This window comes from Canis aureus, chromosome 11, assembly GCF_053574225.1.
Source record: "Canis aureus isolate CA01 chromosome 11, VMU_Caureus_v.1.0, whole genome shotgun sequence".
In the NCBI taxonomy this organism is placed as follows: domain Eukaryota; kingdom Metazoa; phylum Chordata; class Mammalia; order Carnivora; family Canidae; genus Canis; species Canis aureus.
Genome location: NC_135621.1, coordinates 66,229,933 through 66,255,055, shown reverse-complemented (window position 1 = coordinate 66,255,055; position 25,123 = coordinate 66,229,933). Strand labels below are relative to the sequence as shown.

Below are 25,123 nucleotides of genomic sequence, written 5' to 3'. Positions count from 1 at the left end.
AATAAAATCTTAAAAAAAAAAAAATGAAATGTTAGCTGGAAATTAGAGCCTGAGTCATCTTCATTTGAATATATATTTTATTTAGAATGCAGCACTAACAGCATGATAAACTGTCACAAATTTATACCAAGAAGCACATAATCTTTCAAACGTTGTTTTTCACAAGGAATTTAAGTACAGCAATATTGTCATTTGGTACTAGAGTCAAAGACGACATTTAGATTCTTCAGCTTTGGAGCCTTTAGTAACATCAAAATGATGGGCTAGTCAGGCAGAAGAAAGAAACTCAAAGGCAGTTTCTTTTTCTTCCGCCAGTTCCTTTGCAGTTAGATCCATCTTCTCACGGGAGAAATCATTAATAGTGAGACCTTCAACAATCTTCCAGGTTTTATTCTGTTTGAAAAGAATTGCAAATTAAAAAAAAAAAAACTTAACAATGAAACTGGGCCTGATCTTATAGCAAGAGACAACGCAGACTGAACTTAAAGCTAGTGGAGTATCTGTTTTTATTTTTTATTTTTATTTTTATTTTTTTTTGGAGTATCTGTTTTTAAAGGCTGATTCTGGAGAAGCAAATCAAAGCCCGGGTCTGAACGAACAAATGATTCTGATAAAGGTTCAACACTTGAATTTAAAACTCACGGAATCTAGAAAAAAGAAATCTTTAAACGAGGACTTAATTAGCAAATGTTAAAAAAAAGACTTTAGTATGGTTCTAATAAAAGTTAAGATATTATTGGTAGATGTCCTATAGCAGAGGCATAATGACACAGGGCGTGTAGTGGCAAGAGTTGAATCGTGCTTTCCAGATTAATTTCCATCTTTTAGTAACCTGAAGTGGTGTTTTGTACAATCTTAAAGTTGAGGAAAACGTCTAATTTAGTAAAGGAACAACTTTCTAGACTGAATTATACCAGTATTAATAAAAATATACAACTATTTTCTCAGAATGGGACAGAGGGAAATAACTCCAAAATACCCTACCTTGATTGTAACAGGGAATGAGTACAGCAGATCATCAGGAACACCGTAGGGGTTGCCATCGGAGATAATGCCCATGGACACAAATTCTCCCTGAAAATAATAAACGTTTTACATCCTCATGGTGCTTATGGATTAGTTCACACAACTGAACGACACACGAATTAACAAAACGAAACCAGGTGATGCTTTCTTAGTGTGTGCATAACTTCAATATTGTATAAGGAAGCATCACCAGGCACTTTCATGGGTATTATTTCATTCCACTCTTCCAATCCATGTGTGAAGTAGGCCAGAGAAAATAATCCTCATTTTGTAAATGAGGAAGCTATGGCTCAATATAAGTTTTAAGAAAAAAAGTCACGCCCATCAGGTGGGCTAGGCGTTTTCCAGTATGATCTCATACAACCCTGTGAGGTAAATGCCATGTAAAAGATAACCAAATAGTTGAGAATGGTTAAGTAATTTTCCCAAGATTATTCAGCTTGTAGGCAGCTGATATGGGCTATAGATCTAACCTGCCTGACTGTAAGGTTATGTTCTTTTCACATCACAACATCAGAGGCCTGTGCAAATCATGGAGTCCTCACCTCTGGGGTTCCAAACCAGATGTCTCTGACATGGTCACAGATGGCTTTTGCAGCAGACATCGCGCTGGACAGCTTTCGAGCCTTGATGACAGCAGCGCCGCGCTGCTGCACGGTCTGGGTGGGGGCAGGCAGAGACAGCATTACTTGATCATGAGAACAGAATTTTCATCACTTCCAAGCTAATCCTGGGGTGAAAGACTGCAACCACAGTTTTTTTTTTTTTTTTTTGCAACCACAGTTTTAATGTCTTCCCACCCAAAATCCTAACAACTACCCAGCGTGGGCCTTACCAACCTATTCCAGTTATAGCTCCAATCTTTTTGAGAAAAGAGAACTACAAATCCATGCAGAAAGTTTACCACACTCCCCACAAATAAATGGATCTCTTTATGAAGATTAACTGGATGATGAGAAGGAACTTTAGTTTATTCCCCCACAATCTTGTCCGCCGCATAACAGATCAGAGCAGACTGGATCATGACTGGCTTTGTACGTAGTCATCAGAGCAACTGTGAAAGGCTTGTTCTCCTTGAGAACCACGCCACCAAATGGACAATCAGGTCAGCAATGTGGTGTGTCTCTCAAGAGTTCTTTATGCTTGGCTGTTAAGAGGGGTTTTTCTTACTGTGATGAACTCTCCCTTGAGCCAGCTTTCATCTTTCAGAGCATCATAAACACCAACTTCCTTTCCTTGCAGTTTCACCTTGGCATGGCTGACATCTGGATACTGAGTTGAGGAATGGTTTCCCCAGATAATGACATTCTTTACATCATCAGAAGTCACACCAAGTTTAAGAGCAATCTAGTTAAATAGGAAACAAATAGATAACTTAGAAAAATACTTTTTATTTCAAATTGTGCCTGTCTGACAAATATCCTTAAGATAAAAACCCTCTGAAACTTCAACAGAACACACAAGAGTTATATTGATTTGTAAAAATTAAAAAAACGTTATTGCCTGGTGATTTCCTAAAGCTTAACAGAATTTATGATTAACTAATAGTATAGTGGGTTCATCAAACCTAAAACATCAAGAAAGAGGTTAATATGGATTGAATATATAAATGTGACCTTTGTTTTGTTGTTAATACTTGGAGACTCTGTAGCACTTCTGAACAGTAAGGTTAGAATATGGGGATTTCTCCATATTTAGGTGAAATTTTTATTATATACCAATATATAAATTAGCACTGCATCAAAGTTCTATGTAACAAAGGGAACAAACCCTGACAATTTTTTTTTTAAAGATTTTATTTATTTATTCATGAGATGCACAGTGAGAGGCAGAGACATAGGTAGAGGGAGAAGCAGGCTCCCTACAAGGAGCCCGATGTGGGACTTGATCCCTAGATGGGGGATCATGAACTGAGCCAAAGGTAGACGCTCAACCGCTGAGCCACCCAGGTATCCCCATACTCTGATAATTAAACAAACAAACAAACAAAAAAAACCCAACACCCTCAATAAGGATAGCTCCAAATTGGAAACAATGCCGAAGTCCTTCAAGAATGGTTAAACTGTGGTACCTCCATAAAATGAAATAAATAAATAGGAGAAAGTGGAGAAACAATAAAAAGGAATAAACTTGGATGGGTACTAAAGGCATTAAACAGTGAAAAAAGCCAGGCTCAAAAGGTCACATACTCACTACATGATTCTATTTTTGTGACGTTCTCAAAATGACAAAATTCATTGAGATGAAGAATAGATACACGGTTGTCAGGGCTTAGCAATGGAGAGGAAGCATGTAACTATAATGAGGCAGGCTCTCTTACGGGTGATGGAACAATTCTGTAGCTCGACTGTGGTGAACACAGTAATCTATATATGTGATTAAAGAAATACAAAAAAATGAATGTAAAAACTGCAGAGATCTGAGTGGGTCTAGTAACAGTGCTGTGTGTAATTTAGTCAATTTCCTAGTTTTGAAAATGCTCTAGAGTTACGGAAGATGCTACACCTGGGGGAAATGAGTGGTGGGGATGTGGGATTTTCAGTAATGTTTTTGTAACTTCTTTGGAGTCTATAATTACTCTAAAATAAAAAGTTAAAACCAAAGCAAGCAACCAACCAAACAAAAAGGATACTGATGAAAAAGGCCAATACCTAAAATGTCTGTAATGACTTGAGTCATCTTTACACTGATTTATTCAGTCAAGTAAGAATCAAATGGTGTTTACTTTCACTAGGACTCTCCTTTTTTAGATTTTATTTGAGAAACTCACGCATAGGCGTGAGTTGGGGATGGGTGCGTGTGCAGAGCGTGAAGGGACAAGCAGACTCCCTGCTGAGCAGGGAGCCCAACAACGGGGCTCGATCCCAGGATCTTGAGATCATGACCTGAGCTGAAGACAGTGCTTAACCAAATGAGTTCCCCAGGTGCCCGACACTATGACTCTTTAAGTTGAGACTTGTTTCTTAAATACTAAAACAGTTATATGATTTTTAAAAATTTACTTAAAATTCTGTTTTTGACATTTAAAATAACTCATTTAAATCCTGCTTTATCTGGAGTTCTGGAAGTTTTTGGAATATTAAGTACTAATCAGTCTTTACAGGGTAGTTGGATAGTTGGTTTCCAGAGAATCCAGCTACTGATCTCCTTGGTGGTTGAGCACAGCACCTTGCTGGTGTGCTGTGCAATGGGTACCATTTTCTGTGTGTGCCATGACCTTCAAGGATTCAACAAGAACTGACCTTACTTCTACTTAGCTGGTATCTGAGATAAAGGAAAATTTACCTGAGGCAAGTAACCCAAGGGGTCTTTTTTTTTTTTTTTTTTTTTTTACCTTAAATTCAATCTGCTAACCTATACCAAGATGTCTATTACCAAGAACTTAGAACCCATCACTGCTGAATGTCAGCCCCAACTGCTGCACTCCAAAGTATGGTGAAGACAGACTGCCTCTGGGCCTCTAGTCCATACAGGAAGCTCCTTTACTTCCTTTGTCCTGCTGCCTACTTCCTCTTTTCTTTAGCCAATCCACTTCTGTCTGGACAGCAAAGCCCAATACTTTGCAGATGTGGTTTCTGAATTTCATTCCTGTCAGAGCAAATCTAAATTAACACATATCCAGGACTGCACCTCCTTGTTCCCTTAGACCTTTCTTGTTGTCATGTAGATCTGTTCAACAGTTTTGGACTAAATCTCCAGCTCTAGTAATTTTCTGTGTCTCCCCCCACCGCATACCAGCTAAATAGTTTTACTGCCCAAATACCCTGTCAACACACATATGCAGCTCTGGTTTACAAATACACAGGGCAGTTCTGTAGGTGATTAATAGTCACTAGGTAGCTAGGTCCTTGATTTCCAAAATAAATTCTGTTAAGACTAGCAACATTCATGTAAGAAATTAGTCTTTGAGTTTGTTATTTTTCTCACTGGATGAACAACTTCTACAGGAGGAAGAAACTGCCTTTTCAAAAACTTCCTAAAAGCTCTCACCGTGCCAGACTGACATACTGGAACATGCACCAAAAGTTAAAGTCTAACAAGACTGCTTTTCTCTTTGCTCATTCAGACTTTTGGCTCTACAGGGAAAACTGTTTCAGGCACTGGGACAAAGTGTCACTTAGTAGTACCTCTGAAAGCAGAATTTTCCAGTGCCTGCCTCTACCAAGGCCTCAACTTTTTTGTTGCACCAAAACCTCCTACCTCCACTCATTCAAACTAACCCCCATCCTTCCACTCACTAGACTCTGCTTAAAACTAAGGAAAAAGATCCAGTTCATAGCCTAAAGCCCCTCAGGAAATATTTGCAGTTTAAGCTTGTTTTATCCGATGACCTTCTAAGTAACCTGAATATTCAAGGAGACATATGAGGTGTGGTTCTTCTCAGCTCTTAGTCATAACCCTCTTAATAATAACACTACTAATAAAAATCATTACTGCAAAGAGCAGCCAACCTTTATTGAGTTTTACTATGTGACAGGCATCAGATGATTGATTGGCCATGGTGTTTCAATTTTCAAAAAGCTACTGTTAATACCCTGGTCACTGACCCCTTGGCATATTCATCTATAACTCCAAGTGGTAAGTGAACTTGAGAACAAGTAAAATTTCGTTGCTAAGTAATGAAAAGTAGAAAGTTTCATGGAAATAGAATATTAAAAAGGTAGAGAAATAAAATTAAATATAAAATTAACAGTATAAAATCTGAATCTGACGGCTTAGCAATAGGAAAAAAGGAAGCAGTACCACACAAAAAGCTCAAATCATTCTTTTTATAATGTTCTACATATCCGACATAAATAAACTATGTTTTGTCCTATTAATTATCTATAATACCTGATTTATTTTTAAAAAGTAGGCTCTGGAGATGCCTGGGTGGCTCAGCGGTTGAGCTATGCCTTGGCCCAAGGCATGATCCTGGAGTCCCAGGATCGAGTCCCACATTGGGCTCCCTGCATGGAGCCTGCTTCTCCCTCTGCCTGTGTCTCTGCCATTCTCTCTGTGTCTCTCATGAATAAATAAATAAAATCTTTGAAAAAAAAAAAAAAAAAAAGTAGGCTCTATGCCCAGCATGGAACCCAAGGCAGGGCTTGAACTCATGATCCTGAGATCAAGACTGGAGCTAAAATCAAGAGTTGGACACTTAATGACTAAGCCACCCAGGCACTCTGAATGACTTATTTTTTTAACCCCTGTAAGAAGACATTAGAAACAGTATTTTGGTATACTTAGCAAATGAAATATAGTTGAGAAAATTAAGTATAATTTCAGCCTCCTTAAGAGACTAGATTTAAAGACTCCCTAACAAATTAGAATAGCCTCCTCCTAAAGAAAAACAAAAAAGTAAGTTTAAGATTCAGCTACTTTAAAGGTAAGATAAAAAGGTTTTAAAGTTGAACATTCAAGATTTTAAAAGGTATTTTTCTACCTGAGCTTTGGCTCGGTTGTGATCCAAACGAGTCAAGCAACTGAAGTTCTCCTTGGGGATGGACGGTGCCGACTTGGAGGCAGTCAGGCAGTTGGTATTGGCTGGATTTCCCACCACGATAACCTAGGATTTATGGGAGGCACAAGAGAGTTACAGACCATATACTGATGAACTAAACTATCTTAGAATATGACTGATATAAATGTGTACCATGTAGCCTTTGTATCAAGCTTTTATGAGCTAAGTATATATATATAGTCACCACTGTAGTTTCTAGAGTATTTCTACCCCATTGTTAGTGTCTGGTGTGTTTACTGAACATGTCTTTAATAAAGCTACCAACATGTATAGAAGTTGCTTTCCAGGTGGCAGTGTCCAAGATGGAAGGCGCAGGTCTATTTTATTTTGGGTCCAGAGACAGTATTTGTCTATTTACCACATACACACACACCAAGTAATCTAAGGCTCTGAGAGATCAATTCATTCATAAAATTTTCTTTCTTCTAAAAGTAGTCCAAGAAAGGAATGCTAGTTGAGCAGTTCAGGACAATGATTTCTTTATTAATGAAAAGAGTTCTTTAACTTGCCTAATCCTAAGAATTAACTGGGGATTTCCTAAAATACAGATTATCAGGTCCTATCCATTCCACACCTATTCAATCAATCCTTAGTAGAAAACACTTCAGGCCACTTGTTTTTTTAAGTTGGAAGGTATAGGTACACTGCATTATAATATAGTATAGGAAAATGCACACATGTACTTTTTCTTTCAAGTTTTAAATGCTTTAATAAAACTAAAAACTTACTGTGAAATAATGTCAAACTTATGACAAGCTCTAAGCATATTACATATATTACAAAAAGTCAGGATTGGGAAGAACAAGTCTACTGAAATTAATAAAACCTCTAACCAGCAAGCCTTTTTGCTGACAACTAAGTCCTAGTTAACTGCTATTTAATTGGAAAAAGGAGGCCTTATTGTAAGATTTAGAAGTAAGTAGCTTCAGCAAAGAGACAGAAGAGGAAGTTATACCAACTCAAATCCTCAAGAGACAAGCATATCAAAATTCTTCTGGATTGAGAAAATCTGAGCATTTCAGAAGCTACCCCCTCTCACTGCTGAGAATGCAGCTCACAGCCATCTCTCTCTACCGCACACACAAATCCTAATGTCTGAACAAATATTCCCACACAACTAAAAGGCATCAGAAGGTTCCTGTCTTCTCTACAGGTAAGTTAGTATTAAATTTCTGTATCACAGTAACGGGCAAAATATTTTTGAGCACCTCTAAATAAAGATTTCTATTGTGTATGGGAAAAAACCCCTGAAAAGGGAAGCTTATCAAGCAAGACTCTATCTTCCACAGAATTGGGGGTAAAAATAAAAGCAAATAATTGTGTCTTTATTTAAATGATCAAAGAAGAAGTTTCGAATGCTAATAATGAAAACCGCAGAAAATAGGGTATTGGTCACCTTAACTGACTTCTTGGCATATTTCTCCAAGGCTGCACCCTGGCATTTGAAGATTTTCACATTTGCTTTGAGTAAATCCTTCCTTTCCATGCCATCCCTTCTTGGCATGGAGCCCACAAGAATGGCCACATCCAGGTCTTTGAAGGCAACGTCCTCTTTATCTGTTGCGATGACATCTGTGAACATGGCGATAAACATTCAGAGCTACTGAAACACCAAAGTCTGAGATTTTCTTTTATTTATTTATTTTTTAAGATTTTATTTATTTGCCAGAGAGAGAGAGAGTGTACAAGCAGGGGGAATGGCAGGCAGAGGGGGAGGGGGAAGCCAGCTGAGCAGGGAGACCATTGTGGGGGGTCGATCCCAGGACCCTAAGATCATGACCTGAGCTAAAGGCAGATGCTTAACTGACTGAACCACCCAAGAGCCCCTGAGGTTTTCTTTTTCACACTAAATCTACTCAGTAATTTTTTCATTTTGTAGCAAATGTTTACTTTTATATATCACAATGATAAAAGTTTTAGGGGCCTAAGAAAGGAAAAACAATATAATCAATAAATATAATATAAGCAGAAATATAAATTACATTCATTTTGCTTTTCCTATTTCAGTAATTATTTCAAGTTTGAAAACTCTACAGCTTTTTTTTTTATGATCAGATACGGTACAAAGTATAACATGATAACTTTCAACTCTGTGCAGCATTTGTTATTCACACTAATTACTACAGATAACATGAAAGAAACTAATTTACCTAACCTTCAAGTTGTAATTACTTTAAGGTCTAAGATATCAATCACAAATTCAAAATAATGTTTACCGAGGAGTTTTGTGCCAGGAATAACACTACGGATTTTGTTGTATCAAATTTAATCTTAATATTTTATGTATGAAGAACAAAGAGGTTTAAAGAGATTAATTAGCTGCCATCAAAAATCAGCAAACCTGTAATTGCAGCCCAGGCTGGTCCAGAGGTCAACCATTATTCTACTGTGCCAGTCCAATAAACATAAACTGCTAATTCTTTAATCAAAGAATGTATATTATCACCCTCCTTTATTGACAGTATTAAAAAGGCTATGACCAGTGCTACAGAATGAATGTCTGTGCCCCTTACAAAATTTATGTTGAAACCTAAACCCCAGTGTGGTGGTATTAAAAGGGCCTGTGGAAGACAATTAGGTCATGAAGGTGGAGCCCTCATGAGTGAGATTAGTGCCCTTATCAAGGAGGTCTCAGAGGGCTTCTTCACCCCTTCCGCCTTTTGAGGATACAGGAAGAAGATGGTCGTCTATGAACCAGGAAATGGCTTCTCACCAGAATGGGACTAAGCTGGTACCTTAATCTTGGATTGCCCAATCTCTAGAACAATGAGAATTGAATTTTTGTTGTTTATAAGCCATTCAGCCTATGGTAGTTTTGTTATAGTAGCCCAAATGGACTAAAACAACAGGGATTCAGCATTGTCATCAGCAAGTTTTTAGGGGTCAACTTGTGTCGCATAAGGCTGCTGTAAAGCCCCCAACTGGTCTCCAAAAATTACCAGTTGATGGGGGGTAATCTTCTTCTTCCCAACCATGCATCCTTATTTGCAGAATCTTCCCTCCTTGTCATATTCACAGCTGACCGAGGACAAGTGGACTATAACCTGGACCCATTAGAGAGAGCAGAGGAACTCAGCTGAGAAAGGAATAAAAATGCAACAATGCAGCAAACTTGATTTGGAAACAGAGTGAGATGTGCTGTCAACTATGCTTCAGTTTTAAAAAAAGAAACAAGAGGGTGAGGAGCAAGAGCCAGCAGAATAGCTTGGCAGGGTAATGCATTCTTACATAACTTTGCAACTCCATGATTCAGACAACAGAGTACCCCTTCTAGTAAATATTTACTGAACAGACATATGAATGCTGAGCATGGTTTGTTTATTTCTTTTTAAAAATTTATTCCCCTACTATTTTAGGAAGAAAGTGAGTGTGTGGGTGTGTGCGCGCATGCACGTGGGGGAGGGGCAGAGGAGGGAGGGAGAGAGAATCTCAAGCAGACTCCCAGCTGAGCACAGAACTGGACACAGAGCTCAGAGAGCTAGAGACCACGACCCAAAACTGGAACCAAGAATTGGACACTTAACCGACTGCATCACCTAGGCGCCCCTTTGAGCATGGTTTCAGTTGGGTATGTATATATTTTGATCTGTGCAAACTTAGGAGAGTAGTGTTAATAATTAATCCTTATTAAAAGAAAACGGTCATAATGAAGGTATACTGAAAGAAAAATACTCAAATTAGTTTACAAGTTGACCTAACATTTTAATGAGACTTTCAATCAAACTTAAGACTGTCTTACATTTGTATAATAGTTCAATGATTCTTAAAGGCTCTTAGCAGAACTCTCAGGGTTTTTTTTTCAAACATGCAGCATATGATTAAGACAATTTGTACTATATCTCAATCTGATGACAGGCTGTGGGCTAACCCAGACTATATGTGAGGGACCACACAATTTTCAGCCTCGGGGCAACATATGGCTATGGAAGACATCATCTAGAGCTGCACAATTTAGGCACTACTATTACTGTTTAAACAGATTTTAAATAACAACAGTGTAGACAATCTCAGGTGTATAACACTTGTGCAACATTATGCTCAATTAGTAAGGTAAATTAGGTAGAAGCATGTTGGAGAAAAAGCAATAGTCTTTTAACCAACACTATTTCTTGCTTTTACCCTTTATTCTTCATATATGTCTTACCAAATAGTTGTAGTTCAAAAAAAAACAAAAAACAAAATAGTTTTATGAAATACTCATTGAGAGGCTAGTTAAAAATCTAAACCTGTTTTTTGAAAGACATAAAATACTATAGAATCCTTTTATCCTCCACCCCCCCAAACTCACCTTTCAGGAGGGGAAGGGCACAGTCTTGTAGTTCCATTAGGACACCATCTAGGACACCCATCATGGGAGTGATATCCAACAGCACAAGAATTATAGGCTGCCAAATTAAATAGCAAGGACAGCATCTATCAGCATAGGTTAAGTCATTTGGTCACAAAAAGGCCTCTTGGAAGGTTTTTATTTGGTGTGTATTTGTGTAAAATTGCCATTAATTAGTTATAATTATTTTAGGTCAGGTATCTAACATCATGCCACTTTCTGAAAAAGGAATGCTATAAAACAAGAGTTTGCTAATAGACAAAGGAAGAGGATTCACCATTATTGCATTTTAAAGGAGTATACATAGAAAAAAATGAAGTGACATGCCATCGCTTACTTTTTAAAAAAGATTTTATTTATTTGAGAAAGAGAGAGTGTGTGAAAACACATGTGCATGCACCCATGCTCAGAGGCGGTTGGTGGGGGTGGAGAGAAGCTCAAGCAGGCATCACTCTGAGCCCAGAGCCCAATAAGGGGCTTGATCTCATGACCTGAGCTGAAACCAAGAGACGCTCAACCAACTGCACCACTCAGGCACCCCAGCCATAGCTTACTCTTGTTCACAGCTATAAATCTAATTTTAGTTCATGGAAAGCTAAGCAGTATCTAGCATGAAGGAAGATCTTGAGATCTATGGGTGAAGAGAAGGAATAAATGGATACTTTAGAAAGGATTTATTTATTTATTTATTTATTTAAAAGACTTTACTTATTTGTTCATGACAGACAGAGACAGAGAGAGGCAGAGACACAGGCAGAGGGAGAAGCAGGCTCCATGCAGGGAGCACAACGTGGGACTGGATCCCAGGTCTCCAGGATCACACCCCAGACTGAAGGTGGCGCTAAGCCGCTGAGCCACCGGGGCTGCCCATAGAAAGGATTTTAGTGTGATCAGACCTGCTGGAATAGGGAGTGCCTCTTAAACCGGAAAGCAAATCTGCCTATTTTGGGTATAAAGACCATTTATCAACAAGGAAGCGCTAATTCAGAAACTGTCTCTCCCACATGACTCTCCCTAATAGTCATGGTTACTAGTGAAAACCTTCTAGTGACTGATAGCTCCTGGCTGTACCAAGTCAACTAAGTACCGTGTGCGGAATAGTTGATTTGCAAAGCATTTTCAATGCTTGGAAGGGTACACTGAAATAAGATCCCAGCTTCATTCATAGCAGCGTGCCCAGTACATTTACTGGGATGACCCATTCCTTATCATTTAAACATTTCGTCAAAACTTAATACAGGGTTTACTGATAATATTCTTATTTGGACTTGAGGTACATAGATAGTTCCCCTACCTGGTCTTTACCAAAGACAGATCCATTTCCAATACTGTACAGCAGTGAATATGCAATTTGACCAGCTGCTCCAGTCACGAGGACTCTGATTGGTTCAGACTGTAATGAAAGAGACCCATTAATTAACACCTTATTTAAAAATGCTATTTCACCCTAAACATATCTAGGATTTTTCTATAATAACTACATACTTTAAAATTAAAAGTTAATGTAAGATTTTAAAGTCTCTTCACATTTGGCTTAGTAGGAGACAAACTTATTCCAGACTTGTACCAGCAAAAGAACATGCACAAATCAGCTGAGCAACTTCTGGAACATGTGTCCTTTGGTTACATATTTATACAGTGTTATTTAACTCTCACTGTTACCCTAGATTTACTTACAAAATCTTATCCATCTTTTTTAAGGCTATTTTGCCACTGAAATAGGCCTAACAATGTTGCTGTGCCTTATATGGTGATAGAAACCCTGGCAGCCACTAGAACCTTATAAATCCTCTTATGCAAATCCCCCCACTCCCCATCTGCTCAATAGAATCCTTTACACCAGGAAGAGGAGTGACAGTGTTAAAATTTTCCATTTACAATGAGTCAGAAAGTTTTAATAAAACTAATGATTCAAATGGACTACTTGAATGAAGAAACATAAGTCTTTATCTTTTATTTAAGGAGAAAGGGAAACAAGAGAATACTGGATTATAATAAATTTTAATATTATATAACCACGGCAAAATATAGTGACAGCTGACAACCCGATTCCACAGGAAAATTAACTTTTTTAAAAGATTTTATTTAATTATTTATTCATGAGAGGCATAGAGAGAGGCAAATAATAGGCAGAGAGAGAAGCAAGCTCCATGCAGGAAGCCCGATGCGGGACTAGATCCCCAGACCGGGATCATGCCCTGAGTGGAAGGCAGATGCTCAACTGTTGAGCCACCCAGGCGTCTCGGGAAAATTAATTTTAAAAGAGAGGAAGGAGAAATACAAAGAGCATAATTGTTATAGTAGAGAGAAGTTGCCTCATAGACCTCAACAGATCCTGAACAAAGTACAGACATATGGACAAAAATAAAAATTAATATTCAAAGTGATGATCCCAAGTCATCAAAAAAAAAGCTCAGAGAATTAAAAAGATAGAAATATTTATTAAAAAGAGATGAACAAAAATGTTTGGAAACTTAAGGGATACATTAGATGGAAAAATTCAACCAGGGTGAATAGTTCCCTTCCTTGACAATATTGTGTAAATGGACTTTCACTGAATCACCTCTATTGTTACTTGCGAGAAGTGGTCCACTGAAATGAATGGGGACAGAAGCCTTTGACTTTATATTTAGAATTCCCTCTTCCAGGTGAGTCATGTTTTTGGGATGGAAGGACACTTTGTCATATGACCTTCTAACTCTAATCTCTAATGGTCAGCAGCCTTTAGCAAATTGGTACCCATAGAAATTAAAGGGAAAAAAAATCTCAGGAAAAAAAAAATCTCAGGAAAGAAGTGTCAACTGCTGTAAGAGAAAGGAATCTGTACGTAGCAGACGACGTATGCACTTCTTCCTCACAGATGTGACCAGGGTGTGAGTGGGAAAAAGCAGAAAACTATGGAGTGTTATTCCCTGACCTTCTGAGTCTCTTCCTCATTTTCACCAGCTTTTCCCCTAGACCTCATAACCCTAAAAAGACAAAATACGGTAATTCCCCAAATAAATCCTTTTTTTTTTTTTTTACAGTACATTCTTAGGTTTCTAAATAGACTTTAGGTTTATAGAGAACACTAAAAGTCATCATATGTGGTTATTTGTAATCATTTGGCCTTTACATGTTTTAACTGTCGTTTTCCCTCCTTACCTTGAAGTAGAATAGGTGAGGAGAAGGGAATGGAGGAAAAAATTATTCCTCCTTTCTCTTTAGAATGCAAGCTCCTTAAGGACAGGGGCTTTGTCGATTTTATATACTGTTGTATTCTAACTGCCTACAACAGTGCCTGGCACGTAGTTGGAGCTCAAATACTTGCTGAAGGAATAGCTGGATCTTGTAAAATTACTACCCCAAATTTGGAAACATAAAAGGATTGTTTGGAAGCAAACCTAACATGCTTTAAGAAAACGGAGATATTTTATTCATACATACTTGCACTGAGAAGGTTGGAAGCTTAGCGACCACAATAATTCCAGCTATCATTAGCAAAAACTATGTCACTAGCTTTAATAATATAGTCTTATAAATCAACTGATATACTGTTATCTCAGTTCATTCATTAAACCTTTCCCAACTGAAACTCTATTATGCACCTGGCCAGAGAACCCATGAGTGAACCACATACAGGAAACAAGAGGATAACCCAATTTTCTAAAAGAGGGGGCTAGAAGTGGCAGTGTAGTAAAGAGACAGCCTCTAGAGCCAGATGTTCTGGGTTCAAATCCTAACTTTACAACTGTGTGTTTCTGACAAGTTACTTATCCTCTCTGCATTCAGTTTCCCCACAGTAAAATGGAGATAATGATAGCAGCAACCTAACAAATGGGGTAGTTGTAGGGATTGAAAGAGTTAACATACAAAGCCTTAAGAACAGTACGTAGCAAATACTATAATTATGGGTCTCTGTCACTGTAAAATTTTCCTCTAAGGATTCTTATAACCTGTGGTTTTCTACTTACATGTCTGTTACTCTCTTCTAGACTAACCCCCCCCCCTCCCCTTGCTGTGAGGGCAGTCGGCCTCGGGCTCAAATCTGCATTCTCATATAGTGTTCAACAAGTATCTGTTGAATGAATAGAAGGGTTAGATAAGGAAAATGTAAACACACGCTACCTCAGTGTAAAGCAAGCCAGGATAAGAAATGATGGGGCAGGGGAGTAGCACTATGTGTAAAACTTACAGGTAGGTGGTTAGAGCATAATATTGTAGCCAATCTTAGGCATTAGTTTTAGTTGCTAAGAAAATGCGCTCCCAGTATCACAGTCCTTGGTGAAGCGGTTGTGGCCAACTATGAACAGCTGCTCCTTCCATCTCAGCAGTTTCCTTCTTCCAAGTCTAAGAACGGATTTTCACAGATAGGCAATTCTATCTTTCAAGAATGGTATGAAGCCTAGTCAATGTCCGAATGTTTGAGTATGACGTGGGAAGGGATGTACCTATTTGGTTTTTTTTTTTTTTTCCTCTTTGCAACATTGCAGTTGAAAAGCAGGAGGGTGGGAGATTCCTGCTGACTTTCTACAATGTTACAGTGTGAAGACAGGTTGCTATTCTTTGCTTAGATATCCGGGCAGTCTGCCAAGATCCAGAGAAGGAATGTCTTTGCTCTTGGCAGGGCTCTAATGACCTTCCCGCAGACTGACTGCTTTGCGCATGTGCTCCAGGCTCAGTTATAAAGCTTGACTCTAAGCGTTCCTTCTGTTATTCTATAGAAAGACCCAGGCATTCCTTTTTACCTTCTAATTTACATATATTTCTGTAATATAAAAAACATTCATTCAGATTCCTTCATGTCGAATCATTCAGATTTCTTCATAACGTTAATCCTTGCTGTCCCTCCTTATTCCCTCTTTAAAACAAACAAACAAAAAACAAAAAAAAAACCAAAACTGCTTTGAACATCTTACAAAAGATGGCTCTTAAAACCGAGTGATTGCTCACGTGATCTCCTGAGGAGGCAAGGAGATTCCGAGTCACCTGAGAGTGCTGTCAGTTTCAGTAAACTGCCGGCAGTGTTCTTTCTTAGGGACATCTCTGTGTTATCTGGTGCCCGAGTGACCTTCCAGGAGTGAGGCCTGTTATATCTACTGCGTAGCAAAAAAATGTACGAATGGGGACCCAGGATTCTCCCTGTGACCTTGGGAAAATCATTTAACCTCACCAGGCTACCTTTTCAAATTAGAGTAAATAATCCCCAAATTCCCTTCTAATTCGAGAATTCCATATTCTGAATTGCAGGGAGTCAAGCTATTGGGTTATATAAATACTGATAAAATACTTCAGTTTGTATTTGGAATATGAACTTGTATCTTCCTCCTGAACCTCAGCTACTGAAAATAAATTTTCAAAATGATGTAGTAATTGTCTGTATGGCACAATACAGTAAGAGTGAGCTGGAAGGCTCTTGGGAGCAAGCAGTTATATGACCTTGAGCAAATCATTCTTTTTGGGTTTCAATAAACTCAATCTTAAGCTTTGAAGTGGGGAAGATTTATCAAAATGATCTTCAAAAAGGTCCCATCCAGGTCTAAAATGATAAAATCTGAGGTTCTCTGATAAGTACCCCCACATTCTTTGCTAAGATCATTAAATCATAGACAACCAGAGCCATCATTTAAAGACTAATTGTAAGCAGGAAACCGAGGTTTAACATTTACTGAGAATTAGCAGCTGTCCCCCACTGCTCCCTTATAAAGAGAGAGGAGGCATTAATCTCCTTGCCTGGAAATTATGTCTTTTCAGATTCTGGAAAATTTCCAATTCATCCAAATTATTTCCCCACAATTCCCAGCTATTTCAGTATTTTTGAGATAACGGAGTAAGAATGACTTCAACTATAAATACAGATTCGAAAAGACATTTATGATTTATTATTGGATGTCAAAAGTCACCTTCACGCAGCAAGCAGATTATTCAAACGTCAGAGGCCCCTCGCCACCACCCCCGCCCCCTTTCATCAGAGACAAGACACGCTGATGTGGGCATCCGGACCTCGACAAGACGGTCACACTGTGTAACATTAACAGTAGGGGCCTTAGAATTCATCACCTACAGACCAGCAAAAAATATCTGCACCAGTTACTTGGCTGGCGATGCCATCACTGCCACTCGTCCCGACATTACCAGAGGAGATCAATGAACAGGTTTTAAATAACACTTTGTGCAATCAGATATGGCGGAAACACATCTCTGCAAAACGGCGATCGCAATCTGGAGTACCTGGCAAGCACAATCGTTACAACTGCGGGGGGCCCTCTGCTTTCAAGGGCTTGGTGAGAAAAGCCCCGAAAAACACTGTGGGCTCAAGAAAGAAAAAGAGCTTACGACCTCCCCCGCCTCCCCATTATCGAACCTTACCATCGTCCTTATCCAACCGAGTATCTGATCTGGCTTTGGAGAAACCCCGCGGCTTGCTCTGCACGCACGCCACGCAGCAGGACTGAGATCAAGCCTCTCCAAGGACAAATTTCTTTCAAGTCCCCGTAAGAGCCCCCTCTCCCACTCCCCCCCCCCCAGGTGGAAACCAACCCCTTCCCAATTACTAGGTCACTGCGACAGTCCCCAAAAGAGGAGTCGAGGCTTTCCAAAGGGCTCGAAGGACAGTGCTTCGCACGACCGCCCCCCGCCCCGAAAAGTCCTTTAAGCGCAAGAAACCCCACACAAGGGCGCGAAGGTCGGGGGTGGGGGGGGAGGCGGGAGGCAGGATGCAGGAGCCCGCACTCACCATGATTAAGAAGTGCGCGAACAATTTCAGCACCTGCAAAACGAGCCTCACGGAGCCGGGTCACCTTTACTGCGGAACTGGCTCGGGGAGGGCGAGCGCTGTTGGATGGGAAAATGCTCGGCTCCCCGCCGCAGCGCCCTCTGGGAACTGTAGTTTACGCTGCCCGGATTCTAGCGCCCCCTCCAGCGCCTCTCCTTCAGTGTTGAACTACACTTCCCGACGTCACAGGGTCGCCTCACGCCCTTCTCCCTGCGCTCTCCGCCGATGGCAAAGTAGTCCCTGAGGGTGGGCTGCTGTGATTGGAGGACGGCGAAGAGCGGAGACGCGTGCTCAGGCCGCAGGACCCGCCTGTTGGCGCCCAGTAATTGGGGGGGGGGGGGGGGCGAGAGGGACCCGAGGGAGGGAGGGAGGAGATAGGGACCCTTTAGCTACCTCGCCCCCTCGCACGCCGGAGAGACTTCTCTCTCCCCTGAGGCTAAACGTGGGAGGTGAAGAGACCTTCCGCTGCGTACAATCGGCTCGACCCGGAAACAGAGTCTTTTTTAAAAAACCAGTCACGCCCTGGAGGGGCGGGCGGGAGTGACGCGTCGCGGAGACTGGAAGGCTTCGCAAGTTGCTAAGCGACGCGGCGGGAGAGCGCGCGGGCGGCCGGGGACTACCTGAGGGACCGGTGGCGGTCGCCGCTCGGCGGGCGACGAGGCGGAGCGCGCGCGCCGCGGCCTGCGGGGTCCTGCCGGGTCCTGCCGGGTCCTGCCGGGTCGTCCTTCCCTAGTTGCCGGGGGGACCCTCCGCTCTGAGTAGTGTCCGGGGCGGAGCTGGGCGGCTCGCGGGGACGCCCCTCGGAGGCGGCCGGGCTGCGCGCCCTTCCGCGGCTTCCAGACCAGGTGAGCTCGGGCAGGGGGGCGGCGGGCGGGGGGTTCTCTGTGAGGCTTCGGGTCCCGAGCGCGGCGGTGCGGCGGGGGCTGCCCTGCCGGCCGGGTGCCCGCAAGCTCGCCGGTCCCTGTCGGCGCGGTCAGGGCAGCAGCGTTCTGCAGGGTAGCGCCCCCCCGAAGCCCGCGCCCCCCTCTCTTCAGGAAGATGCCGCTCTTTCAAAGTTTCCACAACAACAACAACAAAAAAAAAGAGCCGTGAGCGAGCGCTTGCCTTGTGGAAAACGAGCCCTTTGCCGTCCTGGGCTGGCTCCTCACAGCTCACGCATCTTAACTTCTTCTCCAAGTCCTCCGTGAACGTTGACGCCCTGGACGCGCTCCGGAGCTGGCTGCGGTGGAGGAACGTCCCGACCCTTCGGTGACGCCCACGCCTGCATCTCCGAAGTAAAGCGGGGCCGCTGGGTAGGTGACGCCAGGCGTTTTCAGGCGGAATCTGAGCTGGAGAACAGCTTCAGAGGTGTTTGGTTTAAAGTTGATGCCGCCCACGGGTGGCGGTGTGCGCCCCGGAGCCCGGCGGGACGCGCGTGTTGAAAGGAAGGCGTGGAAGAGCGTCTCCGTTGAGAGGCCGAGCGCAGGGAGCTGTGTCAGGGGCGTTGCTGTCTGTCGCCGGTAAATGAGCGCCAGGTGTTAACCGTGCAGGCTTCACCCTCTTCGTTTTTTGGAGGGTTCGCTATGGCGGGAAAGAGGAGAACACCTTGCTTCCCATTTTTAAAGATTTTATTTATTTATTCCTGAGACACACACACAGGCAGAGGGAGAAGCAGGCTCCACGCAGGGAGCCCGACGTCGGACTCGATCCGGGGACCCCAGGGTCACGACCTGAGCCGAAGGCACATGCTCAATCACTGAGCCACCCGGGCTGCCCTGCTTTATCAACATTTGACATAACCGAGAGATTCTGCCTTCCTTGAATCACTTTATTCACTTGTTTTTCACATACTTTCCTGATTTTCCTCTTATGTCACCGGTTGCCCCTTTTCAGTCTTCCTTTGCACATTTTTATTTTATTTTTATTATTATTATTTTTTAACCTCTGACTCCTTAACATTGGAGTGCCTTTGTTCTGTCTACGCTTAATCCCTAAGCGATACAAGTCTCGAGTTGCACGGTCATAAATGTCAAGTGCACGGTTACTTCTATGTCAGAAAACTCCCAAATGTGTGTCTTGCCCTGAATTCCGTATTCCACGTCTGACTACTTCCTGGTTATTTCCCGCCTGATTTTCTGAATGCACCATTTTCACTGTTTTATGGTGTTTTCTACTGAACAATTGTATACAGAGGTAAAGCGCCCACACGCCCTTTGATATAGATGAAATGACCCGGGTTTTCTCCAGTTCTAAGATGTTCATTCGTTGTGGATGGGATTATGAGATTTCAAACGATAGAGTAGTAAAGAGGTGCGATTGGTTAGATAAAAACTGGCTTAAGGGGGATCCCTGGGTGGCTCAATGGTTTAGTGCCCGACTTCCGCTCAGGGCGTGATCCTGGAGTCCTGGGATCGAGTCCTGCATCGGGCTCCCGACATGGAGCCTGCTTCTCCCTCTGCCTGTGTCTCTGCCTCTCTCTCTTTGTCTCTCATGAATAAATAAATAAAATCTTTAAAAAAAAAAAAAAAGTGTCTTAATAAATCGGCCAGGAAAATGTAGGGCAAGAGTCTGAAGATGTGGCACCCTATTAGGTCATGGGAATTCAGAGATTTAATATGACACGATTGCTGCCTTTTTAGAGCCCCCAGAAGCCCATAATGACAACATGGTGTGACCTGGCTAATAGTAATGAAGTAGTAGTAGTAATAAAGTAGTAATAAAGGGTAACTCTGGGGTACCAGGGCTTCGCAGAGGAGGTGCTGCCTGAATGAAGGCAACTGGATGTTTTTGCCAGGCAGCTTAGGTTAGAGGTAGGACCACATCTGCAGTGTCAGAGGTAGGGTCATGAGTTGGCAGTAAGACGATTTGCAACCCTATGTGCTTTAAGTTCCTGATTTTTTCTTTTTTTAAACTAAGGCTCTAGAACTGTTTACCCAAGACTGTAGCTATGAATCATATGGCTATTAAATTTAATTAAAATTAAATAAAAATAAAATTAAAAATCCAGTTCCTCAGTCATGCTACCTATATTTCAAGTGTTTGATAACCACATGGGACCAAAATATCAAACATTTTCATTATCACAGAAAGTTATTTTGCACAGCTGCTAGAACTTAGTGAAAGCAAGGCATCCCCCCACAACAGGCCAGCTGCAATGTATCTTTGTGGGGGCATTCTTTTGCCCCTGGGCCTACCATGGAGTGCATAGCCGCTTGTGATACCTGACTACACAGGAAGAGTACTGTCAGAGGCAAGAAAGTAACCCAATTCTAGTCTTGACCATTGCCTTTGAATTTGGGAAGAACTGACTTCAGCAGTCTTGATGTGTCTTTTTGAAAAAAAAAAAAAATGTTTTCAGACATTGCATTATCCTGGATCTTGAACCAGACTTAGCATCAGTGAGCCCAGGAAGGGTTGAGAAAGCAGAGGTCATTGCCTGGGTGGTACCACATGACATCTGTCTGCTGCTCTCTACTGTTTTGGAATACCTGTGTTGCTGCCACGTTCTAAACAGATGGAAGAGGATAGGACACATGTAGAAGCTTGAAATAGAATGGCAGCTTCAGACCTTACCAATAATGGGGGTTAGGAGAGAAAGGAGCCTAGTTGGGGTATCTGTGTACTTTTAAAAATTTTAAATTCAGTTAGTTAACATATAATGTATTATTAGTTCCAGTGGTGGAGCTCAGTGATTCATCAGTCTTACTTAATACCCAGTACTCATTATGTCATGTGCTCTCCTTAATGTCCATCACCCAGGTACCTCATCCCCACGCTCCCTTCCTCTCCAGCAAAGCTCAGTTTGTTTCCTATGATTAAGAGTCTCTTGTGGTTTGTCTCTCTCTCTGATTTTGTCTTGTTTTATTTTTCCCTCCCTTCCCCTATAGTCTTCTGTTTTGTTTCTTAAATTCCACCTTTGAGTGAAATTCATATGATAATTGTCTTTCTCTGAATGACTTCACTTAGCATCATACCCTCTAGTTCCATCCACGTTGTTGCAAATGAAAGGTTTCTTTTCTTTTCTTTCTTTTCTTTTCTTTTCTTTTCTTTTCTTTTCTTTTCTTTTCTTTTCTTTTCTTTTCTTTTCTTTCTTGATGGGTTGAGTAGTATTCTGTTGTGTGTGTGTGTATTTTTATATATCTCACATCTTTCTCCCATCTGTAGATGGACACTTGGGCTCTTTCCATAGTTTGGCTATGTGGACATTGCTGTTACAAACATTGGGGTTCAAGTGCCCCTTCAGATCACTACATTTGTATCTTTAGAATAGATACCCAGTAGTGCAATTGCTGGGCTGTAGGGTAGCTCTATTTTCAGCTTTTTGAGGAACTTCTATACTGTTTTCCAAAGTGGCCACATCAGCTTGCATTACCACCAGTAGTGTAAGAGGGCTCCCCTTTTCCCCACATCCTTGCCAACATCTGTCATTTTCTGACTTGTTAATTTTAGCAATTCTGACAGGTGTCAGGTGGTATCTCATTGTGGTTTTGATTTGTATTTCCCTGATGTGAAGTGATGTTGAGCATTTTTTCATGTGTCTGTTGGCCATTTGTATGTCTTTGGAGAAATGTCTGTTCATGTCTTCTGCCCATTTCTTGACTGGATTATTTATTCTTTGGGTGTTGAATTTTAAGTTCTTTATAGATTTTGTATACTAACTCTTTATCTGATAAGACAGTTGCAACTATCTTTTCCTTTTCTGTCTGTTGTATTTTGGTTTTGTCAGCTGTTTCCTTTGCTGTACAAAAACTTTTCATCTTGATAAAGTCCCAATAATTCATTTTTGCCTTTGTTTCCCTTGCCTTTGGAGAAGTGTCTCACAAGAAGTTCCTGTGGCCGAGGTCACAGAGGTTGTTGCAGGTGTTCTCCTCTAGGATTTTGATGGATACTTGTCTCATATTTAGGCCTTTCATCCATTTTGAGTCTGTTTTTGTGTATGGTGTAAGAAAATGGTCCAGTCTCATCCTTCTGCATGTGGCTTCCATTTTTCCCAACACCGTTTGTTGAAGAGATTGTCTTTTTTCTGTTGGATATCATTTCCTGCTTTGTTGAAGATTAGTTGACCATAGGGTTGAGGATCCATTTCTGGGTTCTGTATTCTGTTTCATTGATCTATGTATCTGTTTTTGTGCCCATACTGTCTTGATCATTACAGCTTTGTAATATAACTTGAAGTCCAAAATTGTGATGCTGCCTGCTTTGGTTTTTTTTTTTTTTTTTCCCAACATTCCTTTGGCTATTCAGGGTCTTTTCTGATTCCATTCAAATTTTAGGATTATTTGTTCCAGCTCTGTGAAAAATATTGATTGTGTTTTGATAGGAATTGCATTGTGTATGTAGATTGCCCTAGGTAGCATAGACATTGTAACAATATTTGTTCCTCCAATCCATGACCATGGAGCGTTTTTCCATTTCTTTTTGTCTCCCACAATTTCTTTCATGAGTGTTCTATAGTTTTCTGAGTTTTCAGATTCTTTATCTTTTTGGTTAGGTTTATTCTTAGGTACCTTACAGTTTTTGGTGCAATTGTAAATGGGGTTAACTCCTTTTTTTTTTTTTTTAACTTTTTAAAAAATATTTTATTTATTCATGGTAGAGAGAGAGAGACAGGCAGAGACACAGGCAGAGGGAGAAGCAGGCTCCATGTAGGGATCCTGATGTGGGACTCGTTCCCGGGACTCCAGGATAATACCCTGGGTCAAAGGCAGGTGTTAAACCACTGAGTCACCCAAGCATCCACCTTTTTTTTTTTTTTTAACTTTTTTTTTAATATTAAAAGTCAACACTTCATTTTTTTATTTTTTAAGATTATATTTATTTATTCACGATAGAGCGAGGCAGAGACACAGGCAGAGGGAGAAGCAGGCTCCATGCAGGAAGCCTGATGTGAGACTCGATTCTGGGACTCCAGGATTACTCCCTGGGCCGAAGGCAGGCGCTAAACCGCTGAGCCACCCAGGGATCCCCTGGGGTCAACTCCTTAATTTCTCTTTCTTCTGTCCCATTGTTAGTGTATAGAAATGCAACTGACTTCTGTGCATTGATTTTATATCTTGCCCCTTTGCTGAATTCCTGTATGAGTTCTAGCAATTTTGGGGTGGGGTCTTTCGGGTTTTCCACATGGAGTATCATGTCATCTGCAAAGAGTGAGAGCTTGACTTCTTCTTTGCCAATTCGGATGCCTTTTATTTATTTATTTAGTCTGATTATTGAGGCTAGTACTATGTTGAACAGCAGTGGTGGTAGTGGATATCCCTGCTGTGTTCCTGACTTTAGGGGAAGGGTATCTGTATACTTTTATGTATACAACAAGTCCATGTTCTTATGTGCTTTTAATGGATTGTCACATGTTTTGTTTGGATATGTTTGTATTCTTTATCTCTTTTCTAAGTTCTTCCTATTAGTATCTAGCTGGTTTTATGATTTTTAATATTTTAACTTTGGATTAAACAGACATGCTTTTTGTAAATCAGATTTCACCACAGTTGTCATTTCAATGAAGACGAAAGAACACGTCACTGAATACTTGCCCAAGGGTGCTTTAAATGTATAGGTGGGTGGAGAAAATATTAGATATTCATTTTATTATTTGTTCAACTGTACTCCCCACTCAGTTTAGCAAAGAGTATTTCCAGTTCCTTCCCAGGGATGTATGTTATGTATGTTGACACACATGCACATACACTCACTCTTGTGTATATAGATACATTTTGTAATTATAAAAAGAATGTCACATGAGTTTTTAAATAATAAAAAAATCAACTAATGCTTTTACTTATCCTCTACTAACTAGATATTATGGAAACTTGTTTATGTTACTGCTAATGGCTTTAAACATAAAAAAAATACTGTATAAGCACAGACGTGTCTATATTTTGTTGTAAATGTGTCCAAAGACATATAATTATGCCCATGTTTGAAGAAATTAAGATACAAAAAGACTGCAGTGGATCAATTTATAGCTTATAAGAGGTGAGAAAGAGTGGGAAGAGCTAGTCCTTGGACAGTATATGGAAGTGTGGGTAGAGCAGGGACAGGAGAATAGGCCAAAAAAGCAATTGGATGCAAAGAATTAACATGCTGAAGTGAAAGGGAGGAAAAAAAAATCTCACCAAACACATTTATTTTCATTTTACGTCTTATATGTTAGCCAACCTACTTGCTGTTCCTAAAACATGTCCTTTGGTTTTCTGCCTTCATGTTATATGTGCTTTTTCCTTAATTAGAATCTTATCCTCTGTTTTTGCCTTTTAAAAATACATTCCACCAGCCTCTTTCTAAAAGCTTTGGCCATTATGAAGCCTTTCTTTTCCTCCCCTTTTTAAAAAGTATTAGAGAAAATTTAAAACTTAAACGAGGAGACAGTAGTGTAATTTTCTCAGTCCATCAGCCAGCTTTAACAACCTGCCAGTCTTTTAAAATATGCCTTCTTGCTTTCCCCTTCCCCCAGCATTTTTAAACATACAGAAAAGCTGTTCGGTGAATAACCCTTTACAGTAGTCTGAGTTTAGTCAGGAGACAGAACTCTACTGGT

The 25,123-nt window shown here is 40.7% G+C and overlaps 2 protein-coding genes and 1 long non-coding RNA gene across 4 annotated transcripts in view; 1 reads left to right on the top strand and 2 right to left on the bottom strand.

Moving 5' to 3' along the window:
* Positions 1 to 59: 59 nt before the first annotated feature.
* On the bottom strand, positions 60 to 17,745 carry MDH1 (malate dehydrogenase 1). The gene is made up of 9 exons (XM_077915611.1): positions 17,572 to 17,745; positions 12,151 to 12,249; positions 10,818 to 10,914; positions 7,926 to 8,101; positions 6,452 to 6,574; positions 2,197 to 2,373; positions 1,572 to 1,685; positions 985 to 1,074; positions 60 to 393 (listed from the first exon to the last, which is right to left on the bottom strand). Exons 1-9 carry the CDS (start codon positions 17,572 to 17,574, stop codon positions 268 to 270), a joined length of 1,005 nt encoding a protein of 334 aa, XP_077771737.1. The 5' UTR covers positions 17,575 to 17,745; the 3' UTR covers positions 60 to 267.
* Positions 13,812 to 17,198, bottom strand: LOC144324254 (uncharacterized). The gene is made up of 2 exons (XR_013389778.1): positions 15,789 to 17,198; positions 13,812 to 15,603 (listed from the first exon to the last, which is right to left on the bottom strand). It is a non-coding gene; the product is annotated as an uncharacterized LOC144324254 (long non-coding RNA).
* A 221-nt stretch (positions 17,746 to 17,966) lies between the features above and the next one.
* Positions 17,967 to 25,123, top strand: part of WDPCP (WD repeat containing planar cell polarity effector) — a 426,161-nt gene continuing 419,004 nt past the window's right edge. Inside the window, exons 1-2 of one of the 2 annotated variants that reach the window (XM_077915604.1) lie at positions 17,967 to 18,455; positions 18,788 to 18,902. The gene's annotated coding sequence lies outside the window, so the exon portion shown is untranslated. The remainder of the gene's footprint in view (positions 18,456 to 18,787; positions 18,903 to 25,123) is intronic. The other variant, XM_077915602.1, reaches the window with a different exon arrangement.

Bases quoted from the DNA above. Each gene is read 5' to 3' on its own strand.
- MDH1 (XM_077915611.1), bottom strand. The intron at 10,915-12,150 runs GTAGGGGAACTA...TTAATTTGGCAG, and splicing joins CTGTCTTTGGTAAAGACCAG to CCTATAATTCTTGTGCTGTT. The intron at 6,575-7,925 runs GTGACCAATACC...CATAAATCCTAG, and splicing joins ATGCCAAGAAGTCAGTTAAG to GTTATCGTGGTGGGAAATCC.